The sequence below is a fragment of the Eucalyptus grandis genome, chromosome 7, assembly GCF_016545825.1.
Source record: "Eucalyptus grandis isolate ANBG69807.140 chromosome 7, ASM1654582v1, whole genome shotgun sequence".
NCBI lineage: Eukaryota > Viridiplantae > Streptophyta > Magnoliopsida > Myrtales > Myrtaceae > Eucalyptus > Eucalyptus grandis.
Window position 1 is genome coordinate 27,345,700 of NC_052618.1, and position 13,053 is coordinate 27,358,752.

The 13,053-nt window shown below is 38.8% G+C and overlaps 1 protein-coding gene and 1 pseudogene across 1 annotated transcript; both read left to right on the plus strand.

Moving 5' to 3' along the window:
• The first annotated feature begins 351 nt into the window (after positions 1–351).
• Positions 352–4,141, plus strand: LOC120286334 (annotated as a pseudogene).
• A 4,114-nt stretch (positions 4,142–8,255) lies between these two features.
• Positions 8,256–12,640, plus strand: LOC104425963 (tRNase Z TRZ1). The gene is given in 9 exon segments (XM_010038851.2): positions 8,256–8,648; positions 9,105–9,140; positions 9,142–9,268; positions 9,377–9,447; positions 9,542–9,637; positions 10,297–10,410; positions 11,661–11,729; positions 11,836–11,910; positions 12,280–12,640. Coding segments are annotated over 9 exon segments (930 nt in total). The 5' UTR covers positions 8,256–8,381; the 3' UTR covers positions 12,355–12,640.
• The last annotated feature ends 413 nt before the right edge of the window (positions 12,641–13,053 follow it).

The window sequence follows — 13,053 nt, forward strand, 5'->3', positions numbered from 1 at the left end:
CGTGATTGGTAATTCCGCTTTGGCGTCTGTGGGTGGAATGCCTGTTTGTGTAGTCTTGATTAGGACTCTCTTGTACATTGATTTGAGTTGTCATCTTGTGGAGTTTTAAGGGAATATTCTTACGCGAATGTGGAGGTAATCCTTCACGGTGGTCAACCAAGGAAAATATCTTAGGATGGAATGCGATTTAATTGTTTTAAACGCTCTTGGAATGTTTTGTCGGGGTTCCAGCTGAGGCAGTGAATGGCGTCGTAGCGAGAATTTCCAAGTGGTTGACCTGTTGACTCCTCATACGTTTTTAATATCTTCATCTACAGAAACTGTTTTGCATTTTGATCTCAAGAGCCAACATCGTATTTGAAAGCATTTAGCAAACAGCGTTTGTTCAGGTCTCGAAGAAGTCTCACGATCCTATCTTCCTCAAGTCATTCTGTGCCGAGCCCTCTGACGCTTTGGTACTAGAAAACGTAGTTCCTTGTCTCTGTGTGTGTCTGTGCATGTTTAAAAATATGCAATTCTTTATTCCTAAATGGTGGTGGGTGCGTTATAAGAGATAATAGGGATCATCCTACTCTTGCACTCAATTGCTCCTGATGCTTCATGTTGTCTTGCAAAATATAATGCACTTTTATATATAATCTGGCCTTGCACAATTAGTGTTTTTATAAACGTTTGCTTAAATTACTGAACTATGCATACTTGTTCTGTCTTTGATACTTCGATGAATGATCATTTTCGGCGAGTTATTCGTCACATCTGTTTCCTTTCAGAGTTCTCTGGAGTGGTCTGTATGGTGTTTGATGTTTCGCCTCTTTGGTTGTCTCTGAAATCTTAGTACTAGGGTTTACTCTAACGTGGATTGATTAACTTGATGTTGCAAAGGTTTGCTGATATTGTGACTTATTGTTATCTGCAGAAAAAGAAATGCATTTGCCTCTAATTTATCAGTGTATAGTCATCAATGTTTTTAACCCATTAGAGTATGTATAGCCTTGATGAGTGAAGCAAAGTTAGATGTAACTTTTCTTACAAGAGGACAGGGATAAGGGATAAAGACTAACATTGTAATTGATCATTTGGCTTGGATTACTTTTTCATAAGTGCTGGCATATTTCTTGTTTCTTGATCTTTTAAACATTTTTCTGGCTATGCATTGGTGGTAATTCTGATAAGGATTAAGTGCAGAATCCTTTTCTAGCCATTTAGGAAATATTTGTGACCTGAGTTGTAACGTCTATCCAAACTCCAAAAAGTGGTTCAAGTATTTCCTTTTTCTCGTCAAAATCCACTTTTTTGATGCTTACCTTAGTGTTCCTCTCAATAGCTTCTCTATATAAAGCTCAGATATTAAAATAAATGTCAATTTATCAAAAGAAGATTAAATTGGTTGTACTGTTGATTTCCTTAGCTGCTCACTTCCATATCTATCACACTCATAAACAAAGTTGCACTATATGGTCTTTCAATGGGTCAGTGAATTAAATGCATACATATTCATCTTTCTCTAGTCATTTTTCCATCCATCTTGTGCATAGTTACTGGTGGTAACTCTCTCTCTCTCTCCCTTGTATGTGTGCTTAGTGAGTTTGTCTTTTAATTGTTGCTTACATCTCTTTCGTGTAGTGTAAACTTTTCATGTATTGTTGAATTGTCCAAATGTTATGGCATTCTTTCTCTGTGCCTTGATTAATCTTCTTTCTCTTAATGATACCATATTCTCGTTGTGATTTAATTTGCTCGAGGGGTATGAAATTTGGATCTTTTTCCTGCTTCAATTGTTTGTTATGATCTGCTTGGCATCAGATATATTACCTTTCCGTACTGGTTAGGACTTAGAAGTAACAGTATGAGCTGATCAGAGTAATTGGCTGCTGCTTTTTATGGACAATTCTTTTCTCTGACACGTTCTGGGATTCTTCCTCTTCCTCTTCCTCCTCTTCTTCTTCTTCTTGACATCTCATGTGTCCTCTGTTTATCTGAATTGGACTGGTCTTAGATCTAAACGTTTTTTCTTCTTTCTCTAATCTTGTGGATCCAGTTGAAAGACATATAAGATGGGTAACCTGCTCTGCTGCTGCGTTCAAGTTGACCAGTCCACAGTAGCTATTAAGGAAAGATTTGGTAAGTTTCAAGAAGTAATGGAACCAGGGTGCCACTGTCTTCCTTGGTTTCTCGGAAGTCAGCTCGCTGGCCATCTCTCACTCCGATTGCAGCAGTTGGATGTGAAATGTGAAACCAAGACCAAGGTTTGTTCAATTACGCTGATTTGCCTTGCAAGTTTATCAGTTCTATTGTGCAAACTTCTAACAACATATGGATTTCATTGCAGAGGATATTGCGACAGTACACAAATGTGCCAGTGATCATTTTATTGGGAAATGAAAAATGTTTAAATCAGCACATCGATTTTGAATATCCTATGCTCAAAATTAAACAAGTTTTCGTGGATTTGTCGAGTTGTTTTAGTGAGGGTCTATCGATGCATTTTAAATAATTTGTGAATTTGGAGTTGAATGTTGATGAAGTGGTCATATTCCTTTTCTTGTTTCATTTCTTTGATATGGCATCTTGTTACTCGTTACCAATTGACATGTCAATGATTGAATAGGTAATTAACCTCACATGATATATTTCTCACAGGACAATGTTTTTGTCAATGTTGTTGCATCTGTGCAATACCGAGCCCTTGCAGGCAAAGCAAGTGATGCCTTTTACAAGCTCACCAACACAAGGGAGTCAGATCCAGGCCTACGTGTTTGATGGTATTATTGGAACAAATTATGCAGTTCTCATGTGCAAGTAACATACTTCAGTCCTTCAATTACTACTTTGAGTAAGCAACAACTATTGCATCCTTGTTTTTGTTTTTCAATCATTGCAGTGATCAGAGCTAGTGTTCCAAAGCTAAACTTGGATGATGCTTTTGAACAGAAGAATGAAATTGCCAAAGCTGTTGAAGATGAACTTGAAAAGGTTGCCCACTCTAGACTTCTCGATATTATTATGAGAGTTAATCTGAACTGGAGTTCTCTATATTTTGCAGGCTATGTCTGCCTATGGATATGAGATTGTGCAAACTCTGATCGTTGACATTGAACCGGATGAACGTGTTAAGCGAGCTATGAATGAAATTAATGCTGGTAACTGCAAAGTTCTTGAAGCCCTTGAAATTTCAATTGCCGATTGATTCTAGATAATTGTTCATACGGTAAAATTTCTAAATGGTCAGTGATACATGGCAACATGTAATCTGCAGCTCTAAGAGGCCATATGTCAAAGGTTTAATTAAAACTCAGCATAGATATGATCCGTGGCCATTGTAAAGTTTCTCCTTTTGAGCCAGTGCTACCATTTAGACAACTTAAAAATGGAAATCTCATGCTTATGGAAGACAAGAGAATGGACTTGCATAAACCTCCACTATTGGAACATTTTTTTTCATCAGCATCAGACAAAATATAAGATACACCAGTACATATAAAAGTATATTTTGATCTGCATCAAATTTGATTTACTGCAAGTTTTGTTTTTATTTGTTATTCTGTCTCTAACAATTTCATCCTTTTCAGCTGCAAGACTGAGGGTTGCAGCAAACGAGAAGGCTGAAGCGGAGAAAATTCTGCAAATCAAGAAAGCTGAAGGCGAGGCTGAGTCCAAGTACCTTGCTGGTCTGGGTATTGCTCGCCAGCGTCAGGCCATTGTGGATGGTTTAAGAGATAGTGTGCTTGGCTTCTCAGAGAAAGTTCCGGGAACAACCGCAAAAGATGTCATGGACATGGTTCTTGTGACGCAATACTTTGACACCATGAAGGAAATCGGTGCATCATCAAAATCTTCTGCCGTGTTCATTCCCCATGGTCCTGGGGCAATCCGTGATGTGACCACCCAGATCCGTGATGGTCTTCTTCAAGCGTCAACACACCAGTAAATGTGCTAGTATAAGTCTGGTATGGCCTCTAAATAATTGAGATATGAACTATTCTGTCTTAGCTAATGTAGATATTTGCTTCAAAGTGCTAGAAACTACAAGGTTTTTAGGGTGATTTATGCTTTCATATTCGGTTCTCATATCAGACGATTTAGTAATGTAAATATGCATCTTGATGAATGATCTACTTAAGAAGTTAGTTCTTCAATTTCCCTTTTTTTTGTCCAGTCAGTAGCATAATATCTTAAACCTTACACAGTCATCTGTTGCTTTGTAATATGCTCCAACAGATACGGTCCATTTGTTGTGCAAAGCCAATATATGCAATGCTATTGTCAGAAAATAATTTGTAATCAAGGTAGAAGTGCTCAAACTGGACTTTTCTTCATCACTCTCGAGGAAGAAATTTTTCCAATGAAGAGTCTTAATATGGTGGTTCACATTGTGTCCTGTGACAACGAATCAGTTTGTATTTGTAACGCTATGATTGTGCTCCCGCTCTCGCCCCGTTCTGTCGTAACCTACTCCATTCATTGAGTGCATTTGCTTTCTTAAAGTTCCTTTTCTTGTGAAAATTTGGCAGGGAAGATGAGACTGGATGGACTTGTCTTCGCCCTTTTGCAGTTTAAGGTCTAGTTTGCCACGGAAAGTAACAATGGACAGGGCAACTTAATGAAAGTCATTATTTCATGTTCTTGAGGATGCTCTTATTGTGATTGCATCCGAGACATATAACGTCTGGAGAACAAATCATTCAAGTGCATTCTCATGGCCACCCAAATTGAATTTACGTGATACCCAGACCCCGAGAGAGAATGCTAAAACAGCTGTAATGACGATCCCCTTCTTCTCGTTAAGCATCTTCATTGCGCTCCTGAAGATGCTTCTTTCTTCTCCCCATTTCTTGATGATCTCGTCACTGGGGCAACATTCTCCGCTGGATTTTCTCCCTGTCACTTCGCTCTCGGGTGGCTTGGGGGCTTCGTCGTGGCTTTCTTTGTTCAAGTCTTGTTCATGGTGTTCGGTCTCCTCCTCCTCCTCCTCCTCCTCCTCCTCCTCCGTCACAGTTGGAGCTCGCTTCGGCACCGTCACGGTGAGAATTCCTTCTTCAATTCTTCCACTCGTCATCTGGATTGCCGAGTTCTCCGGAACTTTGAAGGTTTCTTCGAAGCAAATTGACCTTTGTCTTTCACTAGTCTTTCTCCGCTGACCGTTACGTGATCGATGCTATCGGTCTGAATCTTGATGTCTTCTTTCTTGAAACCTATATTTTTTGTTTTTGAGTAAGAGAGGAGAAAATTAGATCAAAACCCAGCATCAGAGTAGACTTCGAGGGAAATTCCAACAGCTTAAGAGGATCATTTTAGACGCAATTTCTCAATTTCTTCTTCTACATTAATCAGTTATGGGAGACAGATTAGAACATGAATTTCTTGACCTCCTCCTAATTTATACTTCCAATGTCGGAAGGAAGAGAGAAAAAATTATAACACTCCCAAGATAATGTTACCGGGAACGGTTCTAAGAAAATTTTCAATTAAAGCGGGAATGGTCGGCACTTTGCCGAAAACTCATGATATCGAGATATGATGTTTCACTGCACACAAAATGGTTAAAGACATTGTTATATAGTTTTCGTACCAGGAAGATCAACAACGAGGTAATGGCAATTCGAGTCCTCGAACCACCCGGAAGCAGGTTTAAACTCTTCGACTTTATGGTCTTTGGAGCGCGTTCTGCTTGCAATACTCTCCATTTTTCGGGAAGCTTTTCAAGATTACCCCAAAAGTACTTAATGGTGCTACGCCTTGGTTTATTTATAGCAGGAGATTGCTGATGGAAGATATATGCGAAGTGTTTTGGGATTGTTACTTTAAAATTGTGTAGGATCCAAGGTAGATTTCCTTGTAAGATTAGGTGTTCTCTTATTCCAAACTTATTTTCGTAACCCTAGAGACAGGGGTGTCAAACTCAAGCAAAGGGGCGATTCTTTACTTTCCTTATGAAGAAGTCCAGGCGTGCATTAACTCGCATGGGGCTACCTTCGATCCCGTTCGACAGAACCAATAAAAGACAGAACGAAAAATCAATGTGAACTTGAGTTGAATGTCTGTAACAATCCATGGATAGAACTGTGTACATACATAGTGCCAAATAAACATAAAGATGGATCCACGGAAGAAAGAACCGCCAAGAACATTGAAATTGGTTGTTGCACCGTCAATTAAGGAGCTTCGCCAAGTGTATTTTTTTTTTTTTTTTTTAACCTTTCTATCCTTTTTCTCTGACCAACTTTATTCTTTCCATCCGAAGATGAATTGCATTGCAAAATTAAGGCAACATTTTATTCTAGGCTAAAGGGGATCTAAAAGTAATACGATATACACTTTTGACTTACATATATAGATAGAGATAGATGCTGCACTTTATTCCATCTCAACGCATTCTTAGGCATTCGCAGTGAATTTTGGGTAAAGAACAATTTATAATAAGTTGTTTTTGTAAAATAATTTATGTCATTTTTTTTACAAGAAATTCATATTCTATGTGCATGATGAGTTCTAGCGAGTTAGTCGTGAGTCTCACTTGAGTAAAATACTTTCATTTGACTAAAATCTGATATATATTTTAGCAATCTATTCTATTCTATTACGTATGAATATCTTTGGAACAAAAAGGTGGAATTGTTAGGTAAATTATTATATTATTGGGACTTATAAGGATCCAATAACAGGTAGAAATTCCGATTTGTCGTTATCATATGACACGGGGATAAACTTAGTAATAAGAATCGCAAAATATGTTAGAATTTCCCACGATTGTTAATTTGTAACGTTAAAGCTCATTAAGATTATTTTCCTTTTTGGTTGAATAATAATCCTGTTATATAATGAGATACGTATAAATCCTAACTGGAACCAAAATGAGTGGAAGTTACAAAAATTTCTCAATGCATGGAGAATGATATCTCTTATAAATTAGCCAACGGATTATCTTAAATATGCCTATATAATGTATGTATGTGAGTATGTATGTTGACCCCCGGGAACAATTAAACATTGCACTAATCACATTGTTCTAAGATTTTCGTTTGCTTTGCAAAAAATATTTTTCTCAATTTATGACATATGATTTGCTTAGAAAAATGAGACAATGAAAAATGTAATTCTAATTAACGGAAAACCCATATTTAAATTCTGAAAAATGATTTCCCTTGGAAATACTGTTAATTTTTATTTCAAAATATGACTAGATTTCGATACTTGGACTCGAAACTCTAAGCTTGAGTATAGGAACCCCAACGTTAGTTCTTAGGTTCCCCGTGTCGTTGAGATCGAGATCTTCGACACTTATGCTCAGGTACATTGAAGTCAAGCTTAGGACCCCAGTGATCTTGTGCCCATGCCTAGGTCCATAGAGGCCGGGCTAGAAGCCTTGATGCTTCTGCCCAATGCCCCATCATTCGAGCTAGGGCACATAAATGCCGTGTTCGGCTCCTTGATGCTCAAGCTTCAATCCCAATACTTAGGCCTAGGTTCACAAAGGTTATGCTTGGATCCTTAGTTGATGAAACATATGTTCCTATAGAAATATTTAAAAAATTCAAATTTTTAATAATTTCCTTTTTTTTTATATTTGGTTTCTCTCCTTTTCTTTTTTTCTATTTCCTCGATTAATGATTGGGCATGGCAACAGCCGTTGACCCCATGGCTGGCCACCAACCATAGGCACGGGACATGCTCGACCAAGGTTGGCAAGGCGTGAGCTCACTAGATTTTGACGAGCCGAGTCGAGGACGAGGCTCCACCTAGACAAATCGGCGACTCGCAAAGTGAGTTGTGCCGAGCTCAAGTCTCTTCGGCCTTGGGAGAGCTCTTCCTTTGCCTCTGGTTAGTCACCGACTGTCGTGACAGTCAGCCATTGGCTGAGGAACAAGGAAAAAGTAAAGAAGAAAAAAAGAAAAGGAAAAAAGAAAAAAAGAAAAAAAAAAAAATTCAAATTTTTATGGTAATTGGATTTTTCATACCATCAGTTCATTTAGAGGCTTCAGCTAAATATCGGAAAATACTGTCATTTTTCTAAAAAATATTATCTAAAAATATTAGATTTTTCGCGAAACAAATAGAGCGTAAATGGTTAAATTTTCATGGGCTGTCCGCGTTGGCAGCGTCAATCCTTCGCTTCGCTCAAAGAAGGGATGGATGGTACGCCGACAATGATGGGCTTTCCTCGCAAGCCAATTTGGGCCGATTCCACAAAAAGGCCCAAGATCGCCGTGCAAACGCTCTCCTCTGCTCCAACCCTCGTTCTTGCTCCCGCGGTGCATGCTCGTGTCTCCAACCAGACACATCCCTCGTTCTCGCTTTACCGTTGTAATTCCTGTCTCTCTCTGCGCGCGCGCGCGCGCTCGAGGAGGATCAATTGGTTTTGATTTTTCTCGATCCTTTCTTCGATGGAGACGAAACCCGGAAGCGGGAAAACGGAAGTCGGGAAAGAGTCGGAGCAGGGGCCTTCTGAATCGGCGGACTCGTGCACCGACCGGAGAAGCGGCAAGAAATTGATGATCCAAGGATACCCGATCGAGGGGCTGTCGATTGCGGGCCACGAGACGTGCGTGATCTTGCCGTCCCTGAAGCTGGCCTTCGACATCGGCCGGTGCCCGCAACGCGCCATCTCTCAAGACTTCCTCTTCATCTCCCACGCTCACATGGATCACATCGTCAGTCCCTTCCTCCCTTCCTTTCTTTCTTTCGTTTTTTTTTTCTTGAAAAGTCGGTTCTTTGAGAGAATTTACGTTGTGGGTTTCCTCTGAAGAGAAGTGTCTCGGTCTCGTGTCGTCTCGGCATTTGCTCTCGATGCTGGGCAGTTGATGTTGAGTTATGTGATGGGAGTTTTTGCTAAAGAATGCTCTGGCTCTACAATTAGCAGCCTTTGTATACTCTTGGTGTGTTAAATGTTATGAGTAATTCTTACCAGAATGAAGTGGTGTTTGCAATACCGGGAAGTCACTTGGGGAGTTTTGTAGTTGTTGTGCACTCAATTAATTTCCCAATCTGTCATCTTTAACACATTCCTTGAATTTTACATGTTGTTTTTGTTTGGGAGACTACACCATTGTTCAAATTGTGGTGTGTTCTTATGGAAAATGGCTTTGTTATCTTGCCTGGGTGATCAGGGAGGAGTTGCCATGTATGTTGCAAGTCGTGGATTGTTTTTCTTTGAAGCCCCCAACAGTAATAGTGCCAAAGTGTGTAAAAGAAGATGTTGAGAGACTTTTTGACGTTCACAGAAAGATGGACAATTCAGAACTGAAGCATAATCTAATCGGCATGGATGTCGGTAATGTCCATCTTTTACAGAATTTTAGTTTTGAAAGAGATCCCTCTGCTGTTGTTCTCACTTCTCTCAGTATTGTATTACTCTAGATCATACGACCTATGCGTGCAGGAGAAGAGATTTATATCAGGAGAGATGTTAAAGTACGAGCTTTTAGGACTTATCATGTCATACCAAGCCAGGTTAGGCTAAAATGCTACATGCTTTCTCTTCTCACTTTCATTTGAAATGCTTTCCCTGCCTTAAGGTAAATGAATCTTTCTTAATAATTTACAGGGTTATGTAGTTTACTCAGTGAAAGAGAAACTCAAGCAGGATTATATGGGCCTTCCTGGAAATAAGATCAGGGATCTCAAGCTATCTGGTGTGGAGGTCAGTTTTCCAATTTGATTGTTAGAATCATGCCCTTTGAGAGGATGTCCTTTCTCTTTTTATTCCTTGCAGGCTTTCTGCCGAACTTGTTGTCTTTAGTTTTAAGCAATTGCAAAATAACTCTGCCTTTCCTTAGAAATTCGTGATCAATCTATTCTTCTCTCCTTTAATTTTTACCATATTACTTGTGTATTTCCTTCTAAAACTACTTGAGGCTCTTACCTCTTTATGCATTCTCTGTTAAAAGTACTAGATAATGAATGTAAATCACATATCTGATATTTATTTTTTCCTGTCAAGTGTTTAATTTACCGGTTTTGTGATTATTTTTGTTAACTTTCCCGTTGACTTCGGATGAATTGCCTTCCCAAGTTTAATTATCTGCTAGAAAGAAATTTCACTGACTGAAATGCTTTCAGATAAAAGCTGCGGTCGCCTTGTGGCTTGTAAGTTAATGCTGGAATCCATCATTGTAATTAAGCATTTTGTCTTTGGACAGAGAAAAAGGCACCTTGTGTTGTTTATTGCTCTTGGATTTGTATTACTCCATTGGATGCTTTGCATTCTCTGTGACACGACGAGAATTGTTCTTTCTTATTTCATCATCTCCTGTTTAATTGCTTTGTTATTTCATCTCTGCTTCATTCTTGCTTTGCCAGATCACATACACCACAACGACACCTGAAGTTGCTTTTACTGGAGATACCACTTCTGATTTTATACATGATGAAAATAATGCTGATGTTTTGAGGGCAAAGATTCTTATTATGGAGGTAAAGTTCCCCTGTCACCCTCTATGGCCAAAAAAGACAGAGGGTTGTTCAAGGAAAGCTAGAGTTGTCGAGTTGGAGCACAACGTGAATCAATCTACCCTTACGTGATTCCTGTTGAAGCTGACTCTACAGCTTAATTCTTAGCAAGTTAGTATTTGCCTAGAGTTCACTCCCAGAAATATAGCCATCCCTGGCATTACCCCCACGTCTCTAGTGTGGAAACGTGGGGATCAAAAAGGGTTTTCTTCTTCACTTTCTGATCTGCTCGCACATGGGATGAATTTCCTTTCTCTATTTGGAAACAAAGGAAAGAACTGAGCTGGGAGGAAAATCAAGAATTGTCACTGGCTATTATTCTGGATTTTCTAGGAGTGGAACTTGTATTAGGTAGCAAAGCATGCATTTGGTACATTCCCGGAGAAGGTTGTTAAAGATAATGACCATCAGATTTGCATTTGTTAAGTTAAAAGTGGTTTAAATTTACCATTTGCTTAAGCAGGTAGACCACTGCTAAACATAACACAGTGTGCGATCACTCATATAGATAGGCTTCAGTCTCTCCAATGAAGACATTGCAACAAGAAACAACCTTAGCCATGTGGTCTCTTTTTCTAATTTTGAGATGTGAATTTCTTAAGAGGCTGCACACTTGAGTTTTATTCACTACTCAAGGGCTCATTTTAACTCTGTTCTGTCACCTTTTCTTATTTATTATCGATCTCTTTTCTATGATCGATGACTGAGCAGATTTTGGTTGCATTTACTTAAAACATGCATATGCAAAATTTCAGTATGCATAACCAATGATGGAAAAGTATATGCTACTCTCTGTTAGAGTGTTCGACAAGGAGTAAGAGGACTTTGGGTAGCATAAGCTACCCTGTGTGCATACGGCTTTGGATGTAACTGTGTTCTTGCACTGAAGTGATAGTAATCCAGTAGTAATTCATTAGAGCGTTTGAAGACAAACAAATGAAAGTGATGAATCTCGTTTCTTGTGCCTAATTAGCTGCCGGAGTGTGTTTAAGGGATGGCATTTATAAGCTTCCAGGAAGAAGCATTGTGCTTAATGGGGTATGATTTGACAATCCATTTTGCTACTTCTACAGTCAGAATAAGGTCATTGTACCATACATGATATTTTTTTATCTAGGTTATCCTAGAACAAATTTGATATGCTACTTGCTCATTAGCTTATCATGATTTTGTTTTTAATTAGTTGTTTTCTCTACTGCTATTTCATCATGCAGAGCACCTTTGTCGATGACAAGGTGACAGTAGAACATGCCAAGGACTATGGGCATACTCATCTCTCTGAGGTAAGTTTCCAGATCTAGTGTGATTTCTCCTAAACTAACTTTGCATTTTTTGGTTGTGCCGCCTGATCGCCCTACCTCTATGTTTGTTCAATTTTGGGGAACCCAGATTGTTGGCTGTGCAGATAGGTTTGCAAACAAAGCTATTCTTTTGATTCACTTTTCAGCCAGACATAAACGAGAGGTACAACATCTCTTTATTTTTAGTTGGCTTCAAATTTCGATATTTGGTCTTGTTGACGAGTGCCTTTAGGGTATTGGTTAATTGGGCCTACTATACACTGTGGAGTTTGTGTTTTCCAGGACATTGTAAATGAGAAAGTGCATATGCATCAAAAGACATCATTTCCATGCTGTTTAGCAGAATCCACTTTTTGTTTGTGCTTGTGTTGATTTAATCATACATCTTACTCTAGTCAGTAGTCAGTGGAGGAATGAGGTGCAAGTGTTAAATACTTTTCTGTTGAATTTACATATGACTAGTTGTGATGGCTCCTTCAACCTTTTTATTCACAGAAAGATAAAATTGAAATTTGCAATTCTCACTTGACAGGAAATCGAAGCGGCTATCTCTGCATTAGGTCCTCCTTTAGCTGGTCGAGTTTTTGCAATGACAGAAGGTTTCTGAATGGGAATAGCTCAGTAGATCATATGTATGTTGTAAAACTATGGAACATTTCTGTTACATTTATAGTTCGTGATGTTCTTTAGTGTTCATTGACGACCTTGAACATTCTGTGAAATATTGGTCGACTTAGTTTCAACAAGTCATTTCTCATGGGCTCCTAATCACAGTAATAAATATTTCCCTTGATTTTGCATTGTCTTTTTGATGATGTTGAGTGTAAGACTGCACAGTGTAACACTTTTATTCTCTTTACTAAGTAAGTGTACTGTGCCTATGGCAATGTCAAGCGTACCGGTCTTTTTAGAACTGTTTTCAAGTATTGGTTGTTTCTCCACCAATGGCTAAGTAGTCGGACATGCTGACCACATGCTCAACCAGGAACATGCCTTTTTTCCAAAATGTTGATTTGTAGTCATCTTAGGGAATGTCGAGAAATGCAGTTCCATTCATCGGGTGAGACACGTGCAAACTTTTCTCTTACGAGTAATGGTGTTTCTTGTGAATCAGTAGATTCTTACATTTTAGTATCTCATAATTCCTGCCAAGGCAGCATTTTCAGTTTATTCAGGTACTATCTTCATGCACAGCATGCAATGATATCTTTTTCTTCGGGAGGTTGTATCTAAAGACCAGATGAATATGGATATTTCATGCATTTTTCACTGGGTCAAACTGTCGAGCAATTGAATGTTCGTGAGT